The 26,108-nt window shown below is 35.1% G+C and overlaps 1 protein-coding gene across 1 annotated transcript; it reads left to right on the plus strand.

The window, feature by feature from the left end:
- The first annotated feature begins 1,326 nt into the window (after nt 1-1,326).
- LOC140437620 (protein obstructor-E-like) lies at nt 1,327-20,413 on the plus strand. Its single transcript, XM_072527239.1, has 5 exons — nt 1,327-1,504; nt 11,593-11,793; nt 14,275-14,394; nt 18,520-18,811; nt 20,151-20,413. Exons 1-5 carry the CDS (start codon nt 1,471-1,473, stop codon nt 20,230-20,232), a joined length of 729 nt encoding a protein of 242 aa, XP_072383340.1. The 5' UTR covers nt 1,327-1,470; the 3' UTR covers nt 20,233-20,413.
- The last annotated feature ends 5,695 nt before the right edge of the window (nt 20,414-26,108 follow it).

Genomic DNA, 26,108 nt, shown 5'->3' on the forward strand with positions numbered 1-26,108 from the left:
ACTTTTTTTGTGGCATGGGCCGAATTAACATTCTTGGCCAAGAAGGGAACCGCTGATTACCACGACGAAATGGAAGAATATGAAGAATGGTTTAAGAAGATGTTAATTCCAAACTTGCCGAACGACAAAGACAACGTTGTCGTTTTGGATAACGCGTCATACCACTTCCACAAATTTTTTTTTCCCGAAAAAGTTGTGAAACAAAAGGCAAATTAAGGAATAGCTAATCGAAAAAAAACCAAACCGTTGAGCTTCTCCGTCGTATAAGACTGACTTGGGCAGCCTTCGGCAAGCTGAACTATATTTTCAAATCGTCTGATATACCAATATGCCTTAAAAGAAAAACGTTTAATCAGTGTGTTTTGCCAGTGTTAACTTACGGTGCGGAAACGTTGACCATGACAAGGAGAACAGTTCAAAAGATCCGTGTGTGTCAAAGGGCGATGGAGCGTGCTATGTTGGTCGTTTTATAGCGAGACAAGATCCCAAAGCGCCAGCTACGACGAAGATCAGGAGTCGCTGATGCAGTAGAGAGAGTAGCAACACTGAAATGGAACCAGGCAGGTCACGTGACTCGAATGACAGATAATAGATGGACAAAGCGGATACTGGAATGGAGATCAAGAGATGATGCCTACCGAAGCAGAGGTCGTCCACCAACACGTTGAACTGACGATCTAAAACGTTGTCATAGGAATTGGATGCAAGAGGCACAAGATCGAAATAGATGGAAAATTATGAGGGAGATCTATGTCCAGCAGTGGATAAGCGAATATTGAATGATAAATCGAAAAAAAAACATTTTCATCAAAAAAGATTACCTAAAAAGTGAATCACTAGATACTGCGACTGAGCAGTGATCGTTATCAGTTATAACATCTTGATTGTTGCCATCTTATGAATTCTGACTCTGAATACACTTTTCAGCTATTAACTCCGCAATTTGTTTTGTTAACTTCACGTCTTTCAGTTTATAGTTAAGTAACACATAAAAATAAAAGAGTTACCAAACACAAATACTAAATATGTCCTTTTCGAAATGCCATTGACAAAAAATAGACATTCAGACTTAATTTAAAGCTAGTACCTAGTACTCGAGTAGTTAGAACAGGCAAATCACAAACATGCAATCATGTATGTATAACCACTTTCTATTTTTAAAACAAAGATCGACAAAATAACCAAACAATTAAAAATTTATGATCTGCAAAATGATCAATAAACCAGATTCTTGACTTGTTTATTCGAAGACATATCGCCTTGAGAGCGCTGTACTTTGTAATTATTCATCGATATGACCTCGTAGTCTCCTGTTCTCGCATAGGTGTATTGCACATGGGGGTAAAAGGAGATGTAACATTCGAAGCTGCCCACTTTCTTTGGTCGTTGCATATTCGAAGACTCTGAGTACGTGACGGTGTTTGAGATTATCTGATTCATCATCAGGTTAGTGTACCAAGAGCCGAAGACATGATTAAGTATTTATTTGTGGTGTTTTTTGTCGGTGAGTAGCACTTTAATTATAACAACTTTCGAATTGCTCTTTTATATGGAGAGGTTTTTGTTTTTAATAAAATACAAAGAAGTCAAAATTATTATAGTACGATGAAAACGAAAATATAGGAATAAAACTCATTTGGTTCTCGAAGTTTTTCAAATTTTAAAGTTATTGTAACTATATAAACTTGCGCTACAAGCAGTTTGCTAACATTTATTTTATATTTATGTCTTTTATTTCAATTAACCGCATTAATTATTAATGCTATTGGCGAAATAATCATTTTTCTGCAGCCGTCCCGAAAATAAAACTTTCGGTATGATTTATTAAATCGAAAGTACCATTTTACACAACTCGTACCGAAAGTAATTACTTTCGGGACTAATTTTTTCACTTTCGGGACGATTTTGGGTAGCCTAGCTAACGGCTTTGACGATAACATCAACTTTGTATTTTATTACGACAACGCTTGTCATTTAAGATTCGTGTGTTTTCGCTCAGTTTTTCGTTTTTCAATTCCAAGAAATGGAAATCAGTAGTGAAAGTGAAGATAAGATAACCATGTTAGTGATTAAAACTCCTAATTCTAAAGCGAACATGGAAAGAACGTTTGTGGTTAATGGAGAAAATAACATTCCTTTATACAGAAAATATTTGTCATTACGTCAAGTAAACACACCGTATCGTAGATTATTTTGTATATTATAAAAATGGAAGGTGTACTATACAACCTATTGGTGTTCACAATTTTGTAAAAATCGCCTGCACTATTGCCGAATTTCTTAAATTACCGCATCCCAAAGAATACACCGGGCACTGTCTACGAAGGAGCTCAGCCACTTTACTGGCTGATAGTGGTGGTACTATAACCAACTTGAAAAGACACGGAGGATGGAAATCAACTAGATGGAAATCAAGTTAATATCTCAAAAAATAGTAAAAGTACTGACACGTCTAACACTAATTTCAATACTGCCACTTCTGTTAATATTCCTAGCAATATCAATGTAAATAATTGTTATAATTGTGTTATTAATATTCATAAGTAGATTTTTCTAATGCTGAATTCACGAGAGTAACTTTAGTGTTTAATAAAAGTTAATAAGTAAAGTTTATCCATATATTCTTTTTAACATACAAAACGGCTGCAGAAAAAATATTGTAAGGAACACGATCCAAAAGCATTTTTACGAGACTCGCAGGACTCTAAGACGTTACGTAAATTACTATTTTGTGTAGTGTGCTGTGTAAATGACTTGATTATAATTAAATACGGCTTTTACAAAGAGTGATTTAATATATCCGAACGACCGCGGTACCTCGGAAGGGTACCAATCTGACAAAAATAATAATTTCTATCTTTTTTTTTTTTTAATTCTCACTTTCGGTCGGATTCTAACTCACTACCCTTGAGTTACGCTCGAAAAGTTGTCGATTACCATTGCACCACCGAGACTTCATTTTATCTTATTGAAAAATGCATCACCATCATCATACTGAGTTTACAATCCTGTGTAGGTTGTAGGCTCTTTAATAATGTTTCTTTAGTAGTCCCTATCCATCGTCTTCTTCCGCCAAGTATGTATTCCCATATTACTCTTCCTCTTCTTCTCTGACCAGTGGGTCTAACAAGGAGCTCCATAGATCCGCCTTAGTACTTGTCTTTCGAAACATCCTGTTGTTTTCAAATATCCAATGTTTTCATTACTAATGGTTCTGTAGAGTTTTAGCTTTGTATTTCTTGATATAATTGCGGATTTAAGGAGGATGTTGAGTCCAAAATGGCACCTGTTGGCCTTGAATATTCTCCAGTTTCTCTTCGGTAGTGTTATTTTCAGTGTTGACGAGCGCTCCCAGGTATACAAATTCTTTAACTGCTTCGATGTTACCGTTGCTTATAACAAATGGTCGTAGAATTAGTGGTTGCGTGCTTATTTTCATGTACTTCGTTTACTTTTTCTTCGTTTTCTTCTTCTTCTTCTTTCAATGTAGACATGACTGTCTGTTTTTCAATGTGCCTCCAATAAGTTGTCGTTCCATCGTTTTCGTGGTCTTCCTACTGATCGTCTTTCTATTGGGGAACCTCTTGCCGTCTTTACTACTCTATTTGTTGTCTTATCGTCGGCTTATATGATCGTTCCATTCTACTCTTCTATTTCTTACCCAGTTCTTGATGTTCTCCACCTTGCATATACGTCGTATATCTGTACTTCTAGCTCTGTCCCATAGTGTCTTACCATCAATTTTTCTGTTTTCATCTCTGCTGTTTCTAACATCCCTTTTGTCTTCTCTGCCAGGTCGTGTTTATGCCGCGTATGTCATTATTGGTCTGATGACTGTTTTGTAAATTCTGTCTTTCATTTCTTTCCCGGTATTTTTATTTCTTTATATTGTTTTATTGGGGCAACCTGCGGCTCTGTTTGCTATATTCACTTAATCTTCCACTTCTGTTTCGAGCTTTCGGTAGCTAGATAATGTGTTGCCTAAATATTTAAACTACATCACTTGTTCTATTATCTGACCTTCCAGCTCCAATTTACACCTTAGTAAATTTGCTGTTATAACCATGCATTTTGTCTTTTTTGTGGAAATTAACATGTTAAATTTTCTGGTTTGGTAACTGGTAACTGGTATTATACATCCATTATCCATTAACCTTTACCTTTATGTTTCTGCAATCTATGACGCCACTCCATTATAAAATGACTTTGTAATAGCATTTAGAACTCTATCTTTTGGCAGTAATCCCAATTTTGGATACGTGGCTCGCTAAAGTAAGTATAAAATTTTCTGCATTCTAAGTCAACACAGGCAACGCACATCTTTCATCTCGATTGATCTGCTTTTCGTACGTCTCCATATCAAGTTAGACAGTTTTTTATATGTAATTCAGTTTATCTTGCTTCAGTTCTATCCTTCGTTTTATCTGTTTATTTTTAATGATACAATGTCGTTCATTTACAGCTTCTTGTCATGCAATCGATTTCTTCTTGCTCTTCTTCAAGTGTCATGTCCCTAAAGAACATTAGCGACTCGTCTCCTAATGTCTATTTTGTCCGACGCGGACCTTGTTTTCTTCTTTAAAAAGAAGAAGGAAAATCTGCATACAGACACCTGTGACTCACTCAGGTAGTGTTTGGTTCCCAATACCCTAACGAAGTTGTGCCAGGACGAGATGCCCGAGAGGGTTAAACCTTTGACACTTCGTCCCGTCACCACTCCGAGAGAATCGGAGCCTTAGCGAGGCTGCCATCTCTCTCGTGTCGTCTGTCTCTCATTCGCTCCTAATTCGGCCTGCGACAATTCGAACCCCACCGAGGAGATACTCGCTCGTTTTAAAATGCTGTTCCCTCTCCTCTCGTTCTTTTGATAACAGCTCCCTGATAAATTTGTGGATACGTGTCCACCACTCATCCCTCACCATTTTCTCCACCATTTCTCTCACGGAATCAAACATTCTGCAGTTACATTATCTTTCAAACTTCTCTATTTCATCCGACTAACGCTCACACTTCAACATCGTGTGTGTCACAGTAACCGAGAGACACAGTAAAGCCACTGATCGGACTATGCCCTCCTAGACCTGAAAAGGAAGCAGTCACGAGCATTCCGTGAGCATTTCCAGCTGCCTATGCTCATAGTCCACTCAGCTTAGAAGATTTGGGATTAGTGGTTTTGTCCACTTCGCCACATCACGGGTTGCCTCCCACTCTTGCTGCCACTGACCGATTAAAACTAATCTCTCGGCCAGCCATCTTTCGCCAGCCAGCCAGCCAATGATCTGCCCCCTACGACTATGAATATTGGCTCTTTCACCTGCAAGCACATATAAATGAACACAGCTGGTGATCACTCACAAAGCGGCAGTTGACACAGTCCTGTAGGCACATGCTACCCACAGCAGACTAGTTCTGTCGACGCATACCATGAAGTTGGTATTTCTACCGCCTTACTCTAGACTGGAGCTGCGTAGAGGACGACAGATTGCACAACACCGTGAAGCACCCTTCTCCTTTCGGATTTGGGTCCACCGATATTGGGTATTATCTTCCCCAGCGCAGGCAATCTCTGAATAGCTCTGCGGGTCACCCCTCTCAAATATTCTTCTTAACTCCCACTCTAGTGGAGCGTTCAGACCCCTGACGTACTTTTTGGGCGCCATTCTCGCTCCTGCGTACTCAAATACAACACTGCCTCTCTTTCTCTAGCCTCTGATCACTACAGGCTTAGTCCGAAGTCACTGACAGGGTTCTTGAGCAGAGTAATTACATGTAGTAGACCATATTTCGAATTTCTCATCACCTGCGCAAAGTTCTTCAATTTTATTCTTTTTTTGGTATTTAGAACGTCTCTCTTTTTAGACGTTGTAAAACTGCTTCATTTGTCCACGATATCCTTAACATTCTGCGGCAAGCTCACATCTCGAAAGTCTCAATTTTTTACACATGTTTTTAGTAAATCTTTGCGACCATTTTATATTCGGGAATTCGGGGATTTTTAAGGGAATTCTTAACGTGCTGTTACTTAATACATATTGCAATTTCTTAAATGATGTTATCGCTTGATTTCTTCTACTTTTGATGTCCCATTTTTGTGCTAGAGACCATGCACAAAGAGCGAGAATTGACCAACATCATCAAAATAAGAAAGGTCCAATATTTCGACCATATAATAAGTGGACCTAAATATCGTTTACTCCGGTTGATCAATCATGGCAAAATCGAAGAAAAACGCTGGTCGGAAGAAGACAACTGCCATGGTTGCGTAACATTGGATAATATGTCGAATGGTCGAGGAATTGTTTCATCTATCTGCCGACCGAGAAACGTTTCATCAGCTTATTATTACGATGATACCTAGTTAACGCTTGAAATCAAGTATTTCTCTTATGCCCACACTATATGAAAGCTCATTTGCGTGTTATTAAAATCTAATTTTAATTTGGAGTATATTCTATTGTGTACATATTATTGAATAATCCCACGAAAATCCCATTGGTTAATATTTGTTTGGGAAAGTATGTACTATTTCCTTTCATACTTTTAAATTTAATATTTTTCTTTTAGTGTACTATAATGTGATCTAATTCAATGCTGTATTCTAACGACTTTGTTAAAATATATTGCTTCCTGTTGTTTCGTAAAATTGTTAAACTGGCTATCTCATTGATTATGTTTTAAGTACGGAGAATTTGGCTTCTCTTTTGTATTTTGCGTCACAAATATAGAAACAAGTGTACGGTTTCGTATTACCGTGACAATTAACTTAAATTATCGCCACTTAAAATCGCAATACAATAGAGTGATTTATTGGTGTACCCTCTTGGTATACAGACCACACGTAACGGTTAGAGGGTTCTTTTCTGACCGTCTTAAGTCTCAAATCACTTCATCCCAAGACAGCCAACCAAACGGACCTAGTGTAATCGGTTCTCGTCCTATCGAGCCTTGGCGGGCGTCCCGACGTGGTACCAACGAGATTCTGGCTAACGAACTGGCTAAGAATACGACTTCAATATTTCAAAGGGTAAGTCTATGTTCTTTGTACAGACAACAATAATGAGTATGGCTAGTTAATTTCGTAATTTATTCACAGTTGTATTTGCTGTTTTTCGCTAATTTATTTACAAACAAAATATTGCATTTTTTCTTCATTATTATTTATCTAATATCATTTAACCAGTGACCTCTTAAGTTTTATACAAAACAGTATTAATAACTCGTTTCATTCGTTCGTTCATTTTGATTTGCCTTTAGATTTATATTACATTGTAAATTTTTAATATTTTTCTTGCAGCTATATGATTTTAATTTTAATGTTATAAACAATTTCTAAATATAGAAAACTGTTTCCATAATAAAAACTGAACAAACAGGATTTACAGTATATTTGAATAAATTATATGTAGGTATTTACTCAAATATTCCGTTACTGAACAAAATTAAATATGTAATGAGAAAATTCCTGCCTAATAGAAATTTCTTAATCTTAGTCTCATTGCAAATCGCATAAATTAAAATTTGTTTTATCTACGAGGACTGTTTTGCAAATTCTTAGAGAAATTTAAAATTAACAAGTTAATTTGAAAGTGGTAATAGATATTTTCGTTTAGTTGTCGGTTCTCTATTTGTCTCTAACCATGGAAGAGGTAGATAAAACAATCCGCTCCCTAACCAAAAACAAATTAACCACTTTCATGGTTACTAGCACATATTTGGCAAAAACACACTCTACTTAACGAATGGAGTACCTCTACTAAATGCCCCATATTCGAGAAAGGAAATCTGTTTCACTGCTCGAACTTTAGGAAGCTTTCCCTTCTTAAAATGCTATACATAAAATGTTTTGTTTCTATTACTGCATCAACAACTATCTTACTACGCTGACAATATCATCGGATCATAGTAAAAGAGATTTATAAAAAATTAGATCTACCTCATTATACAGGGTGAGTCATAACTATTGGGACATAGACTAAGGACAGGTTATTTGGACCAAAATATGGCTATTGGGCCAAATATGCCTTAATAAAATGTTGCTGAGAAAAAAGATACAGAGCGTTAAAGTTAATTTTTGTTTTTCGTTTTTTGCTAATAGTTTCCCTGTATATTTATAAATTGCTATCAAAATTGGCACAGAGGCATAATCTTAGACAAGAAATGGTATTTTATTTACAATTTTACGTTTTGTCATAGAGGGCGCCACGTGGATCATTCCTAATGATCAAATTGAGTCTAAACTTTTTCTGATGAAACTTTTTAGTAATTTTTATTAGAAAATATGACGTAAACATCATTTTTACGTAAAATTGGTACTCTTGTTTAAACATGATAATTTCAACCGTTTTCGATAAAAACGCAGTCGAACTGCTTAGAGTCTTAAAAAAGGATTTCAAATATTATTTCATTTATGAAAAGTATGCTTTGGACTGTCAGATAATTGTTGTTGGTAAATGTCATTTGTTCAGAGTAAATTATTTTTGATGTGACAGTGTAGTGTAATGTTGCATTTTTTAAAAATAATCATTACTTTTTTTTGATTGAAATGCCTCGCCACAATCATTTTACTAATGAAGAAATGCGAGATATCATTTACGTTACGCACAAGAAAATTTTTGCGGTCGCTCGGCAGCCAGAAGGTATGGAATGTTATACGCAAACAGAAGGCAACCAAATCACAAAACTTGATTAAGATTATATCGTAGTTTAGGTAAAACTGGGACATTTCACACTAAAAATCGAGGTGGTCGACCGAAACAAATCACACCTAATCAAGAACATGAACTTTTGGTTCGAGTAGATGAAAATCCTGAAATAAGTTCACGACATCTATCAGCAGCAACAGGAGTAAGTCAGTCGTCTATTGTTAGAATTCTAAAAAAAGAGAACCTCCATCCTTGTCACTTCACTCTTGTTCAAAATTTACTTCCAACAGATCTTCCACGACGGTTACAGTTTTGCCAACGTATTCTGAATAAACATCGCAATGACAGACACTTTATTAAGAATATTATGTTCACCGACGAAGCAACGTTTACCAGACGAGGGGTTTTTAATTGGCGAAATAGTCATTATTGGGAAGAGAAAACCCGCATGCTATTAAAGCTAGACATTTTCAGCATGAGTTTAAATTGAATATTTGGTGTGGCATCATAGGCGACCAACTACTAGGGCCTTATGTTCTTCCTCCGAATTTAAATGGAGATTCTTATTTATTCTTTTTGGAAAATACTCTTAGTGATATTTTAGATGATCTGTCACTGGATGTAAGAAGAAAAATGTGATTTATGCAGGATGGAGCGCCACCTCATTTTTCATTAGCTGTTGGAAATCATCTTAATGACGTATTTCCTCAACGATGGATTGGCAGAGGCAGTGATTTTCAATATCCACCAAGAAGTCCTGAGTACAACCCGCTAGATTTTTATTTTTGGGGACATATGAAGTCCTTAGTTTATGCCAATAAAATTAATATACGAGACGAACTTTGGAGATACATTCAAAATGCAGCTAATCTTTGGGGCAGCTAATCTCAGGGGACAGAATAATATTTTTTTAACGTCCGAAAATCCTTTATAAAAAGAATTAGACAAGGCATAGAAATCAGAGGAGACCATGTAGAACATTTAGTTTAAGTTTTTGTGAGTTCTTTTAAGTTAAAGTGTGTTTAGTTTTGATTTATCGTCAAAACGGAAACCTTACGTTAGTTGCAACTTTGTTTATTAGCTTGGTATTTGATAGTGGAATTGTAAATAAAATACTATTTATTGTTTAAGATTATGCATCTGTGCCAATTTTGATAGCAATTTATAAATATACAGGGAAAATATTAGCAAAAAACGAAAAACAAAAATTAACTTTAACACCCTGTATCTTTTTTCTCAGCAACATTCTATTAAGGCATATTTGGCCCAATAGCCATATTTTGGTCCAAATAACCTGTCCTTAGTCTATGTCCCAATAGTTATAACTCACCCTGTATATTAGTAAAACACTAGAAAAATTACGAAATTTAACATATATTGCAGATAGTAGCTGTTTAATTTTGCTACAGCAGGCAATGGATATTGTACTACCTCGCCCAGAAAAATTATTCAAGATGGGTTTTATTACATATTCCAAAAAAATCTCAACATATTAGGGTCTACTCTATTCCTAAGAGTGCCAAAGATCTTGAAAAGGCCATGTTACAAAAAGTGGCAATATAGGTTTATAGACATATTGACGATATTTGATAACACCTCATTGGAGTTTAACAACGATAACGGAACAGAAAAATGTATAGTATCTTCCATCATCAAAGAGTGGTAAACGCATTCCAGAAGCATCAAAGTCATATAGACTTATTTAACAATAAAACACTGAAAACTTTTGTTTCCAAAACTTCCACAAAATTTATTTTAACTTCTTATCACTGCATCTGTTTCGGCAGCGTGCTTTTCTCAAGTGATCTATTTTTGGTATGTGTTTACATTTATGAATACAGAATTATATCTGTATTTTTAATTTGTTGATTTTCATAGATTCTAATAAAAATAGCTTAAGGCCTTTATTTGCCTTAAGGAATGTGAATGATTTAAAATTCGTCGTTAAAAGAATAATTCTGGTCTAAAAGATGAAGTGCGTACGTAGAATCTATTTTTCTATTATTGAAAGCCCTTTTATGTTTTGCTATACGTTTGATAAAAGTTCTACCAGTTTGACCAATGTAAGTTTTTGGGCAGTCGCCACATTTAAGTTTGTACACACCACTGTCTAAGTGATTTTTCTTTTGGCTAAGAGCCAAAGTTGATGAGCAACTCTCAAATCCTCGTAGACACTTTGTCTCAGAACCAGCAACTTTATGTAGAGTCTTACGTTGCCAAGTTATCAAATCTACTGGTATCTTTAACATCTTAACATATAAGATCTAATAATGTAAAATAAATTTACACCAATAACTTTTAACGGGTTTTTACCCAGATATTTAGTGGCTGAAAACATGTACACCTAGACACTGATAATGGAATATGGATTCCGAAAACGTTTCGTTGATTTGATATAGCCCGATTGGGTTTTTTAATTATATACTTTTTATAAAGGATTTTAATAAATTTTTTGTGATACATTGTATACAACCAGCTACAGGAACTTAGTTTCCTTGTGGAACTTACATAACAAGTCAATATTTGTCAAGTATACCTCGTTACAAAGAACAATTTGCCTATTAATCAGCAAATCCACTATAAATGCCTTGGTTTGTCTATTAAACGGCCTCGAAAAGGACATTTCATCAAAAATATTGGCGTTATACGAGTTCATAGATATGGAGGTGGCATTTGATGACACCTCATTGAAATCTATTAAAATTGTTGTAAAAGAAAAAGGTTTCATCATCAAATAGACCGGTAGTGGTTGATGATCTTTTGAGGAAGCTCAAACTTTAGTTTAGTTTCTTATTCCAAAGGTAGAGTTAAAAAAAATTAAGTTCTTATTCGAAATTAGAAATGCTATAAATATTTCATAAGTTTGTATTACTTTTCTTCATAAAATGATTCTAGTAAACTTATTCGAAAGCCTTATTAAAATTTAATATTAAAAACGTGATCTTTTTAGGTGTGAACGCACAATTCCAATGTCCACAACGAACAGGATTCTTTCCAGATTTAGACCAATGTGATCTTTATTACGTTTGCTTCAGAGGACAATATGAACAAAGGTTGTGCAAAGATGGATTGGTATTCGATGATAAAGATCCAAATTTTGAAAGATGTGAAACTCCTGCCAATGTAGATTGTACAGATCGGCCAATTTTACGTAAGTATGAGAACTCTGATAAATATTTTTATAAAAATGACAATGATATTATTGAATAATATAAGAATACATGTTTATTATTTTGACCTCTATTGTAAATATATTTAGTTTCTTGATAACTAGATTTTTTGTATATTAAAGTAATATATGCTTGGGACATTCATTGCACTACTGAATAGATTGTGTATAAATTTGTGTATCTTTTCTATCTCGTACGTAATTAGTCCATGAACTATTTCTGCTAGCCCCTCCGATTAATTGTTGTTTAAAATTTTTATGACCTTTTTACTTCGTTTAAAGTTATTTCGATTTAAAATGAAAAAGACAGCAAAGATTTGATTTCACGTACAAAGCGTCTATGTATCTGTTGATACGTATTTCGACTTAATAAGTCTCATCAGAACAGTTATTCATAGCCGTTCTCAACGTGAAAAATAATATTTTCTGCCTTTTAAGAAACAACAATAAAATGGCTTCGTTATGGACTCAATAGCGACATCTGATAGAAAAATCGGTAAAATAGTTTCGAAACAAATTCAGATTTCTGCTTTAATCTGAACCTTCTATAAATGCAAGGTATAACAGACGTTGATAAAGATGTTAATAGAGACATTCTTCTTCTTCATGTGCCTTGTCCGTTCCGAACGTTGGCAATCAACATGGCTATTCTGACTTTGTTTACGGCAGATCTGAATAGTTCACCAGATGACAATCCGAACCATTGCCGCAAGTTTTGGAGCCACGAGTGTCTTCTCCTCCCTGGACCCCTTCTGCTGTCTATTTTCCCTTGAACGATCAGCTGTAGTACTCTATATTTATTATGTCTCATAACGTGACCCAAGTATTCCAACTTTCTTTTCTTTATACTTATTCCTACCTCTCTCTCTTTACCTATCCGGCGTAGTACCTCTTCGTTGGTCACGTGCTCAGTCCAGGATATACGTAATATACGTCGGTAAGCCCACATTTCGAAGGCCTCTACTTTTTTCATCAATGTTGCGGTCATTGTCCACGCCTCCATTCCATATAACAAAACCGGGAATACATAACATTTCAGAAGTCGAATTTTGAGAGGTAGGGTGAGGCTTTTAGAGGTGAAAATTTGCTTCATGCTACTGAACGATGCTCTTGCCTTTTCTACTCTTATACGTATTTCCTTCGCTTGATCCCAATTTGAGTTAACTGTTGTTCCCAAGTAGATGTACGAATCCACGTGTTCAATTCTTTCATTGTCTAATATCAGTTGCTGTGGTGGTTGTTGGGTTTTGCTTACTAACATCCATTTGGTTTTTGTGATATTTAGTCTGAGTCCGTATTGTGCACTTGTTTTTTGTATCTTACTCATTAGGCAACTCAGTTCCTCCACGCTACTTGCTAGAATCACAGTGTCATCAGCATACCTTATGTTATTAATTATTTCTCCATTTATCTTTATGCCTTCTGTGCTTTTCTCCAGCGCTGTCTTAAATACTTCTTCTGAGTATATATTAAAGACAATAGGAGACAAGATACAGCCTGTCGTACCCCTTTCTTGATCTCAATTTTATTGGTCAATGTAGATCCTACTTTCACTTTAGCTGTTTGGCCCCAATAGAGACTCGCTATTGTTCGAATGTCTCTGTAGTCGACTCCGATCTTATGGAGAACTTCAATTATCTTTTCGTGCTTTACGTTATCGAATGCTTTTGCGTAGTCTATAAAGCATATGTACACGTCTTTGTTCATATCTCTGCAGCGCTGGATGAGTACCTGTAGACTAAAAAGTGCTTCTCTTGTCCCAAGAGAATTCCGAAACCCAAACTGCGAATCTCCAATGTTATCCTCGCATTTTTTGCTTATTCTGTTGTAAATAACCTTGGTGTATGCCTTCGAAATATGGTTAATTAGACTTATCATCCGATGTTGATCACAAGACTTTGCTTTTGGTTTTTTCGGTATGGCAACAAAAGTTGACTCTAGCCAGTCTTCAGGAAACTCCCCACTGTTATAAATATTGTTAAAGAGTCTGACGAGTGAGTCTAGAAATTGACTGTTTGTTTCGCACAGCATTTTCAATACTTCCCAGGAATACGTTATCGTTGCCTGGTCTTTTGTTATTTTTAAGACCCTTTATAGCATTCTCCACTTCTGATTTTAGAATAGAAGTTTTATCATCATTGCTCAGTGTATACCCACTAGGACGGTCATCATTAAACAGTTGTTCCACATAAGTTTCCCAGATTCTAACTATTTTGTCGGGGTCTAGTTGTAAATTTCCATTATCATCAATAGAGACATAATTATTTCGATTTGTTTTAGTTTTGGGCTTATTTTGGTTGAGGATTTGTGCATCTTTTTATAAATACTAAACTTTTGTCTGTGAGTAAAAAGTGTTGGATAGGAGTGGAAAACTTCATCTATTAAAAATTTATTTGACCTATTTCTGTAATTGCTGTTATGTTTTATACTTTTCTGGTATTTAAAAATATTTTTTCTTTGTAGAAGAAGCTAAGCCAAGTCCAGGATGTCCAAGACAGAATGGGTTTTACCGTCACCCCAAAGATTGTACAAAGTTTCACAACTGCGTGGATGGTAAACCAAAGGAATTGAATTGTCCTGCAGGTAAGACATGTTTTTAAGTTTATTTAAGATACATACATTGGACCAAAATATGATGGAAGTGGAGAGAGAGCTGAAAACAATAAAATGAGACATCATCGGCCTCAAGAAAATAAGACGAAGAGGAAAAGCCCAACTTACTCTTAAATCAGGAGCCTTTTTTATTTTAGAGAGAAAGAAGATACTTTAAATGGTAACAAGATGATGCAGAAGTACTAATCGGCAAATATGAATAAGCGAAAGAAATGAGCGGGGTCAAAGACTATAACTTTGTACACAAGCATAATTTATCCATGATAAACTCTTTTTTCGATATAAAGCCTCAACGTAAATGGATATGAGTAAGCTCAGATGGCAGTGCCAAAAATGAGATAACGAAGAGAAAAGAAATAATCAAAGTGCTTAACAAGTTTTCGATGGGAAGCGACCACAGATTAATTCGAGTAACGATTCAAGTAAATGTCAAATTGGAAAAAACCAAAATGATCTTAAAAACGCACAAGACAAAATGGATCCCCTAGAATACAACAACCTATATTAAGATACACTAACCATACATATACAAGACTTAGAAGGATATTGAACAAGTAACTAATAGTATAACAAAGGCACTAAAAGAAACGAAAAAGATCTCCTAAGTAAATGAAGACAGCTGATGAAAAATACGACTCCAACTAAATAACAATGAAGAAATTAAATAAAAATATCCACCGATCAATCTGAAATGACATAAGACATGTGAGGTCCCACGTTGCTTAGGATTAACCCAAGCTGCTTTTAGTAAATTAAACTGTTTTTTAATAGAGCTAGCCATATGCCTCAAAAGGAGAATCTGTGACCTGCGTATGTTACCTGTACTCACTTAAGATGCGGAAACATTAACACTCACAAAAAATGCGGTAAACAAGATTCGTGTGACTCAGAGGGCGATGGACAAAACGTACTGTCGAGTGGAGGTCAAGGCAAGAAGCATAACGGACCAGAGGCCGGTCATCAACCAGACGGGATGGTGTCATGAAGTGTGTAAGCAGTAATTGAATGCAAGTCGCACAAAGAGCAGAGAGAGTTATGAACAACAGTGGAGGCGTACAGGTTATTGGTGATGAAAAAATAATTAATGAAGCTTTAGAGGTTATAAGAGATGAAATTGGTGCATCATTATTCATGTGTAATGTTTCTATTTGGGACATTTGGTGGCTTAGGTGAAATGACCATGACTAGAGTTTCAAACAGTGAAACATTCAAATATTTTATTACAACATATGTTAAACCTCATATAAAACTATTTTCTGATAACTTATAATGTATTACTTGAGTTAAAAAGCTTCTGCATGTATTGATACTTGCATAATTTGTGTTGAGCCTATACATTGCTGACATGTCAAAAACAAAATTTACAAATTTTGTTTATGCCGATGATAAAGCTTCAACAACTCAAACAAAATGGGTCGAAGTCGAAAAAAGTATATATAAAAATCTAGAAGTTATTGAAACATATTTCGAAAATAAATATTCTTACCTAATGAATTCAAATACCATTCCAGCAGGCTGGAAAAGGGATAACATTATTAAGCTTTCAAAAAAGGGCAGCCTCACATTGTGCAAAAATTGGAGAGGAATAACCTTGCTTACCGCAATAAATCAAATCTTCACGACCATCATACTTAAAAGATTAACGAACAAGATTGAATTTCGAGCTGGCCAAGCAGGATTTAGACCAGAATTCTCCTGCATAAACCACATTAATACTGTGGGGGTAATAATGGAACAATCGGTTGAATAGAACACACCCCTATACATGGTTTTTGTTGACTTCGAGCGTGCTTTTCACAGCTTATCTCATGCTGCTCTATGGAAAATTTTAGAGCTATGAAACATCCCGCATAAAATAATTTCCATTATAAAGTCACTGTACACTGAGGCGAAATGCAGCGTGACACACAATGGAATCAACAGCGACGAATTTGATATACTTACTGAAGTCAGACAGGGATGCGTGCTTTCTCCATTTCTTTTTAACATAGCAGTAGACTATATTCTCTCCAAACTACTCCGACACAAGAGGGATACAATGGACGTTAACCACACGCCTAAGCGATCTGGAATACGCCGACGATATTTGCGTGTTAGGACAAAAGTTTCAAGATGTGACTGATCAATTGGAAACACATTCCACTGAAGCGAATAAAGTAGGTTTAAAAATCAATATTAGTAAAACCAAATCCATGAGAGTAAATGCAAAAAACAACACGCTATTTACGATCAACAACATGCAGAATGAAAATGTGGAAAACTTTACGTATCTTGGAAGTGTCACAACAGAAAGCGGAGGTACAGAGGACGATATTAACAAGCATTCAGCATGCTCAACCCTATTTGGAGATCTGGCGAGTATACTATAAGGACAAATATCCGCATATTCCAATCAAATGTCATGTCTCTTCTACTCTACGGATGTGAAACCTAGAAAGTGACAGAAACCCTTACAGATAAACTGCAGGTTTTTATTAATAAATGTCTACGACAAATTATTCATATTTTCTGGCCTAACATCATCAGAAATAAAGATCTACTACAACTGATCGAACAAAAAGAGTAGAACATCAAATAAAGTCCAGAAAGTGAGGTTGGATTGGTCACACACTGAGAAAAAATTATTCCAGTATTGCAAAGATTGTCCTAGTGTGGAATCCCCGAGGAAGAAGAAAAAGAGGTCGCCTGGAGAAGATCCATCATGGACGAGATAAGAGGTTAAGGAAAGTCTTGGAATGAGGTAAAGGCCTTAGCGCAAAATAGAACCCGATGGCGCGTTTTCACTGAAGCCCTATGCTCCACTTAGGGGTTCAAGAACCTTATATATATATAATGAGTTCAAAGCTAAAAATATAAGAAAAGGGGTGGCAGCAACGCTCAAAATCGTATGCTACAACAGGAGATGTGTAACTGTCAATTTTTGCAGGTTAAAGGTATTTAGAACCGAGTTTTAAATTGGGTTGTAGTATTTATTACCTCTTAATTTTTTTATATACTGTCTAGAGAGAACAATATAGACTACAGAATTTTTCTGAGAAAAATCTTTCTTAGATAATAAATTAGAATTATTAGTTTTACCTTTTGACCCTAGATATTTCTCTGTTCTGTAGAACGGTCTTAACTCTACTTTCTATTAATGAGTTGATTATTATTGCTTAAACTCATCGACTATTAAGTTTTTAAGAGTGGTGTAACTTATCAGTATTAGAATATGAGGAAAAAAGCAACAAGACTTATAGAATTGTTCTTGGAAGAAAACCGCCGTTTAGTCACCAGTGAGCAACACTGCCCGCGCGCACCTAGCGATCAGACGTTCTGAGTTCCGCGTTCTTTTTGGAGTTCCGAGAGCACCAAGTTCCATGCGGTGGTCAATCAACAGCGTTCAGCGTTTTTTACGACTAGGAAGTCCATTCCTGCAAAAGAGAGGCTGGAAGTTTTTCCAAGATAAAATTTCTTTATTTTTAAGGATATACATTAAAATATGCAATTACATATTTTTAAATATATATTTCTAAAAAAAAGTTTAACTAAAAATCATTTAAAAAGATTTTCCACTAAAAAAGTTATTACTAAACATTTTATTATTTGCGAGTTTTGGTAAGTAGGTGAAAGAATCATATAATCTGTATCTAAATCTAGAAACCTACGTAAGTATCACAAAGAACGCAGAACTCAGAATGCCTGACCGCTGTATGTGTGCATGTTCCACAGTATACGCAGAATAGTTGATCTGTAAATTCATTGGAGCAATTCTTGTCCTGTTCTTTTTTTGTGAATTGTTCCATATATAGTACCTTTATAATATAATTTTTTTATTAATGTCTCTATTTTTTTTCGAAACTTGTGTTCTCTATTGCCCTATAGTATTTACCATCAACCGCCATAATTTTTTTCTTTGTTTCCGAAATGTTCATATTGTAATGCTTGTAATACACACTTAATATAGTTTGTAGATGGTTTAAGAGTAATATTTGTAATAGGAACAAGTGAAAAATATTTTTACTAAAGATCTTATTTATACATTATCAAATGTATAAATATATTTATTAGAATTTCAATAATCACTTTTTTATATGCGATCTAATACTCTTCCAGGTCTTGTTTACGATGAAGAAAAAAGTATCTGCATCTGGGCAGCAAGCAGTAAACGACAGGAATGCCTTAATCCTAAGAAAGACGCTCTTGATGACGGGTTCGAGTGTCCAGTTCAAGATGTAGGTAACGATGGAAGAAAAGTACCACATCCCACCTACTCCCATCCCTCGGATTGCCAGAAGTTCTATATTTGTAGGAATGGAGTTGATCCACAAAAGGGATCTTGTTCTCCTGGTACTGTTTACAATGAAGATAGTTCGAGATGTGACGATCCACGAAACGTTCCAGGATGGTAAGCTATAAATGGTTTTTGATATTGTTTGTAGCATAATATTTTCCTTTATAAATATTACATAAAATTAAATTTATTTGATACGCCCCTGGCTGATTGAAACTATTTGCTTCTCAAGGTTTTTGCCGAATCATCTGAATTAGCAGCATTTGACCTCACCTTAATTACGTTTATTTTTAAATAAGTTCACACAACAATTTGGATACTGGTACTTTAAAGACTAATTTCGTATCTAAAGTAAAGTCGTCACTAAAGAGGGGACCTATTGACCACGATGTTAAATCTGGTACGAGAATGTACGATTTTGACACGAGGAAGATGGGCATAGCTAGCGGTCAAAGAGGAAAGAAAGAGCAATGGAGGGACTAGGCGAGTGAACATCGTTTTCATAAGAGTTTAGAAAAATTGGCAAAGTTTCCCTTAATTTCATGTTAATGGTGAGAAGAAGGGGATTTGAGCCTAAAATGCAGTGTGGCAATCTTTTTAATGGGAGTTAATCACCGTATGTTGTAAGCTGTATCCTGTGTTAAGGGATTTGATAACAACGTCCTGAGTTGTAAGTAAGCCGACATGGTTTTAAGTGGAAAATATCACCCTTAAAAATTTTTTGAAAAGAAAAACCCTAAATCTTTCTTTCTGAGCAGCAAGAGAATTTTTTAAACGGCGTCCTAATTTTAAATAGTTTAGAAATCTGCTTGTATAGTATTTGCCTGAACACCTCTATAAGTATTTCTTAATTTCTTTTTCGTAGTTAGTGCTCCTAGCCCCCTCCAAAAAAAAGAAATCCGTATTTACGACCTTGCTCTCTAACCAAAACGCAAGTAGCCGTTCGCAAAATTGTTCAGCTTCCCTTTCGGCCCCCTATAAGCACATAATATTGTTATATGTTATGTTAGAGGATGTTTATAACATCTTTGGATATTGCATGATGTCTTGCCTCCATTTTCCCGTCTTACCAGTCCACTTTTTGCAAGTTTTTGCAGATAATGGAACAGATGGGAAGACGCAGGATAGGACAAGAGCCTATCCCGTTGAAAGCCTAGCTGAGACATAGCGGGTAAGCTAGCATAACATGTCAAATCAAAATTAATCTATCTGATTGTTAGTACTTCGTTCATGGCGGCCGTATCCCAACGGCTAAGATACTGCCATATAAAGACGGATCGCAGGAGTTTGATTCCCGGTACCTACAATGAAATATTCAATTTCTATCGTTAAGCATTTTAGCGGAGCTTGCGCTACAGAAAACCCTAATGCCAGACTTGAGCCAGAAGGTCACACGACGTTTTTCTAGTACTTAGTTTATTATAATTATATAGCGAATTGTCTTTTTTTTTAGTGAAAACTACTACTCCTTATCCAACGGAAGCGCAAAATCTCTAGGAACACCTTCAGGAGGCCAATCGGGGAGAAAGAACTGATTATGAATAGTTAATAGTGCCAAAATAAGATAAATACACATATTCCATTTTCTCATCATATTTTAATACTTCTACAATCTCTTCCTCATTTCTTTATTTTCTTTTCATATTATTTAGTCAATTATAAGAATGACGCAGTATTTGTATTAATATGTTTTGTATTTGTTTAATAAAAAATAAATGAAAATGTTTGTTTTATTGGTAAAACTTTTGGCAACGTTCTTAAAAAAATGAATCTGAAGTAGCAAAAATGCTACTGAACCTGCAAAACCCACACGAATAAGCTGAATTTTGCCGAAAATGTCAATTTTAGGACGCCAAAAAAGTTTACCACTTTATCCACGGGCTTTCTCCTAAAACCCCCTAATAGAGGGGGAAAACGGAAAAAAATCGATTTACCAAGAATCTGTAAGCCATAGCAAAAATATTTTCAATTAAAAATGTATTAAAAAAGACAATTTTTGGTGCGAGCAAGCAATACAGATCGATGATGTCACTAGAGATAGGGGGAATAGAGCGCCTTAAGCTGGCCTGCATTGTTCGGGGTAGGATTGTGTATGTGAAGCCTTGTACCTAGGACTCCTACATGATAAGTACTTTTCTGATAAGAGAGTCTCTATAGTGCATCCGAGCGCTATAGGCGGGGAAAGCGGATAATCTGGAGCTTTGAAGCGGGGCGGAGTGATTATACTACTTGCTCCAATGAATTGTATCACCCTAATTTCATGTTTAAGGGGTAGAGGAAAGTCGCCTAATATTAGGATAGCGCCTAATATTGGATAGCTAATTATTTCAAAAACAAATGGAATAATAGGTGCCATCTATCCACAGATGGCTAGACTATGATTCAAAACTTAACGTATAGCTCTCTGTAGAATCTATAGATCGACCATCTTAGGATACTTGCAAATTTATTGAAACGCACATCCCTACATTTTTTGAATTCATCTCGTTTTAAGAAATTTAAATGTTTTTAATCGGTAGTATAATGAATGTTAAAGTTGACATATTTATGTAGTTTTAGTCATGACATCTTTGTCTGTTTGTCTTGTAAAAATTCTAACCTGTAATTAGAAATGTGCCTAATATTGGAGATAGAGGTATTCTCAATATTGGATATCAAATATAAGGAACGTTTTTTATATATCTATACTAAAGAACGTTTTGGTTACAGAGTGTCCTCTAAAGACAGCAATGGAATACAGCAAATATGTCCTATGCAATTTCTGCCCTACTCAATAAGGAGATGGGATATTTGAAAGCAGCAAAAGCATATGACGGACCAAAAGCTACATTATAATATTATTGTAAGAAAGAAAATTCACTGGAATACCTCGAAAAATCAACTCTTGGTCGTAAGCCAGTTCTTCTCAAAGCATTAGAAAAAGGGTTGGTTGAATACTGCTTGAAATTTGAAAGGTTAGCGTTTAGCCTTTCAGTTGGCTTTGGCCAACAGTTTGCCACATCCATTTTCTAACTCGAAGGCTGCTGCAGGGATAAAATGGCTAAGGAATTTGTTAAAGTGTAACAAGACTATTTCTTTTCGAACGCCAGAAATTGTATCTGCTGCTAGAATCAAAGGATTTACTAAGAAATTTTATGATATTCTGGAATCAGAACTAAAAAAGATAAAATTTAATCCAAGCATGATTTATAATGTTGACAGGTCCGGGATAACAGCTGTTCAACACAAGCATACTAAAGTTATAGGCTTAAAAGGAAAAAAACAAATTGGAGCGTTAACACAGTTGTGACACTTGTCATATGTATAAATGCAAATGGAGCAATTGGAAGATGTCATCCTTCTGGTTGGATTCAATCCTACTTATTTACGCAGTAAATGGATCATTTTATTTCCTATACTAAGCCATCCGCTGAAGATCCTGTCATTTTAATTTTAGACGGTCACTACTCGCACACAAGAAACTTTAATGTCATTAATAAGGCTCAAAAAACTAATATCATTGTAATATGCCTACCTCCACACTCAACTCAAGATACAACCTTTAGATGTAGCCTTTTTGGGACCTTTAAGACGTTTAAGACATATAGCCAACAACTCAAAAACTGGTTAAGAAATAATCCTGGTAGAACAATTTACCCGTAGCAGATTGCTGGTTTGTTTGGAAAAGCTTATTTAAGGACAGCATCAATGGAAATCTCGTTGCATGGTTTTCGAAAATGTGGCAACATGCCATTTGATATAGATTTGTTTCGTGTCCAAGATTTTGAAATCCATGAAAAGTTAGAAATTTCTCTTGTTGATGTAGTAACAACGAAAATTAATCTTCAAATACTATTGAGAAGCCCAAGCACATTATCATTCTACTACAGGACGTTTCTGTTCAACCTGGTGGAATAACTAACAGAATTGATGAAATAAGCAATTTTGTAAAACCAACTGACTTAAAACCTTTGCTTGGTTTACCTGGCCCATCAGGAATTAAACGAAAGAATTCTGGTGCAGCTGCTTTAATTAGTGGATCGCCTTATAAAAAAGCTCTTGAAGAAGCACTATCGCCTAAAACTGCAAGCGGTGTTAAGAAAGGGGTAAACTTTGACTATAATACATGCAGAAAGTTAAAGAAAATGAAAGAAAACAAACGCTGATACTAATTTATGTAAAGAATCCAAGCAAAAAATTAAATCCAAAAGCAAAAGGAACACAGAAGTCGTTTCTTCAGATTCATCAGAGTCTGAGCAAGAAATACCGTTTGTTGATTCTGAAGATGACATGGATGAAGAAAAAGAGTATGTGGAATGCATCTACTGCCTTGAATTTTTTTCTTCTGACAAAGCTGGACAACAATGGATACGCTGCTGCAAATGCTACAGATGGTGTCATGAAGCTTGCGGTGGAGCTGAAGGCAACATTAATTTCATTTGCGAATTTTGTATGGATGGATAGTCACTATTAACTTGTATTAACTATTTTTGTAACTTTTAGATTAATAAATATCATTTACTGAAATCAAATTGAGATTTTGTAATCACCAAAATAACAAATATATTGTTTAAATTGTACATGTACATGAAATACGCTTTTCCCTAATATCGGATACCCTATCCAATATTGTAACGATAATATTTTGCCTACCATAGGGTATTATTATATAGGGTAGAAAATTGGGGGAAGAAACTACTGGGGGTGGAGAAGGGTAAGCAAAATAATCGAAACATATGCGAACGGTCACTTAGGGGTTAGTTGGAGAGCTGGGGTCGTGGATAAGTAAAAGACAAGGGGGTTTTAATTGGGGCAACTACAGAAAAATGAAATAAAGGGTCATAAATCTCTTGGGACAAACAAAAACAAAACGAAACAGGAAACACCTCAAGAAATTTAATATAGGGCGCCACTTGAGGTGCCTAATTATACCTATTACAACCAGCTAGTTGTAACTGGAGATATAATTATTAAAAATGCAAAACATTCAAAATCTTTTTCAAATTAAACTCAAAAAGGGTTAGTTAAAAAAAAATAAACAGATGTTAGAAACAAAATTTAACATTTATTTTTGTGTCACCACAAACAGTTACAAAACATAGAGAACACAAGAATGCTCAAAAAAAAGACAATACAAAAATATAAGAACAATTTACATGTGTCATCTGCTTACAAGGAGTTGAAGATACTACAAAAGCTTACAAAATTTACATGTAAGCTAACCTTTCTTTTAAAGAAAACAAAACAAATCAAAAATGCTAAAACAGGCTGTCATAAATTAACATTAAATTTAAAAAAAAAACTGAACAAATAAATTGACAACTAAAGTCAAACCATAAAATTTACTACTTTAAATCTTACAAATTCTTTTTTGTATGAAAGCAATTATTACTTTTTTTTAAAAAATGTCTGCTTTACTTTAAATTTACACAAAAAATGTTACCTGGATTTCACTATTTCGCACATAACTCTGAAACTTGTTACATCTCTGGAATAAAGGGAAACCATTTCCATATTCTGGAACGAAAATCTGACGTGGATGGAGTTGAATCCTGGACACGAACACACGAACAAAAGGGACTGGATCTCTCACGCAAATTGGATCGACCATTTGAGGCCGAAGCCGGCACTGAGCACAAAACTTATGACTCTGCCTCTTAAACAACCGGAACAGGTGGAATTAGACGATTAACTGCTACTAAAATTGATTTCCATAACGTAAGACGAAGATTTCCCTGAAAAGGGATAAAAACAGAAAACTACAAATTCAAATTGAATTTGGACATGACGCTGGCCGCTCTTCACCGCTACTCCAACGAAAGTGACGAAATTATCTTTAAAAATTGCTCGCATAAGTTAGAACAAACAAAGCACTTAGCGTATAAACTAAACACAACGGAAATTAAGACGTAAATTAATTTGAAAACGCAATATCGGGCGGTTTGAACAAAGAAATATCGAAGAATTTGCGCCTGTGACATAAATAAACAATAAAATGAGTTATTATCGGCGACGGCGACCTAAAAAACGAACGAAAGATTATATGGGTTTTAAATTGAAGGATACGAACTAAGAAACATTAAAAAAGTTCTTCGTTATTATAATGCATATATAAGGGGATTTAAATTAACACATATACGAGGGGACTTCAAAATAAAATGCTACAATATTAGGCGACTATTTTGTAAACTGTCGAATTTGGGTTTTTACATTTAACATTTTATTATCGCTTACATGTATCTTTTAGAGTTATTTCAATCCTACCAGAACATAATAGATAGTCATACCAATAAATTACTAAGAACAAAACAAAATTAGAATTATTAATTTTTTGTAAAAAGTAGCAGTTAAAAAAATATATCCAGTATTAGGTCACTTTCCTCTATACAAGTCTCTCAAGCTGGGTTAAACTATTGATCGTTTACTTGTGTAGTGTCTGATTAGTTAAAAAGACTTATTTGTTACTGTTACTTTGTCTTTTATTTTTTTCCCAATTTAATGTAAAAAAGTCAAACAACCTTTTAAAAACACTAGCTACTAGAAGAAATATCTTTGTTCTTATTTTTTTTTGACAACCAGAGCACTGCCGTTGCAGATTAAAACAATATTATGTAGAACGATACCAAGAGTACGCCAATCGATATCACATATCAACAACTGATTAACAATGTTATGTAATACCGACATATTCTAATTATCGAGAACAGTGAAAGTAACAAAACTATATTTTTGAACCACGGCTACCGCTTTTCTGGTACACCAGACACCAAAACTTTGACTGCACGCTGATTATGTGTAAAAGTAAGACGGTGCTTGCCTTATTTAGTTTTGTAATAAACTTAATTAGAGGGTTAGTACAGTGTGTAGACTGTTAATAAAGTCATGTATAAAAATCCGTGTGTAGACTCTTGTGATTCTTCTTTTTCGTTTTTGATTTTAGGTGAATTGCCCGTTTTATCTTTAAACGTTTGGTTGACTTCTTCAAATAATGAATGTGTACAAACTGTGCATATAACTAAATTATGTATATATATAGTTCAGCTCAACAGGCCTCAAAGGCCTAAGGCTTCAATGGTTTTCTTCCATTTCTTTCTATCTTGTGCTAAGTTTTTCCAATCTTGTACCCGCAGCGACTTCAGATCTTCGTTTGCCGACTCCAGCCATTTTCTTCGGGGGCGGCCTCTTTTTCTTTTTGTAGCAGCCTCCGTGTTTATTAATTTATTGGGAACTCTTCCTTCCTTCATTCTTGCTATATGTCCGAGCCATCTTAATCTTTGAATTTTAGCGAGTTTTGTTATTTTTGGTTGCCCATATATTTGCATTATTTCTTCATTCGTTTTTCTTTGCCAGATGTTCCCCTCTTTTACACCTTCGTATATCCTTCTAAGTTATTTTTCGTTCCCATCTATCTAACTTTACTTCCATATATTTA

The sequence above is a fragment of the Diabrotica undecimpunctata genome, chromosome 1 (assembly GCF_040954645.1).
Source record: "Diabrotica undecimpunctata isolate CICGRU chromosome 1, icDiaUnde3, whole genome shotgun sequence".
NCBI classification, from domain to species: domain Eukaryota; kingdom Metazoa; phylum Arthropoda; class Insecta; order Coleoptera; family Chrysomelidae; genus Diabrotica; species Diabrotica undecimpunctata.

Coding starts and splice junctions, on each gene's coding strand:
- LOC140437620 (XM_072527239.1), top strand. CDS start 1,471: ATGATTAAGTATTTATTTGTGGTGTTTTTTGTCG. Junction 11,794..14,274: donor TACAGATCGGCCAATTTTAC/GTAAGTATGAGA, acceptor TTTTCTTTGTAG/AAGAAGCTAAGCCAAGTCCA. Junction 14,395..18,519: donor GGAATTGAATTGTCCTGCAG/GTAAGACATGTT, acceptor ATACTCTTCCAG/GTCTTGTTTACGATGAAGAA.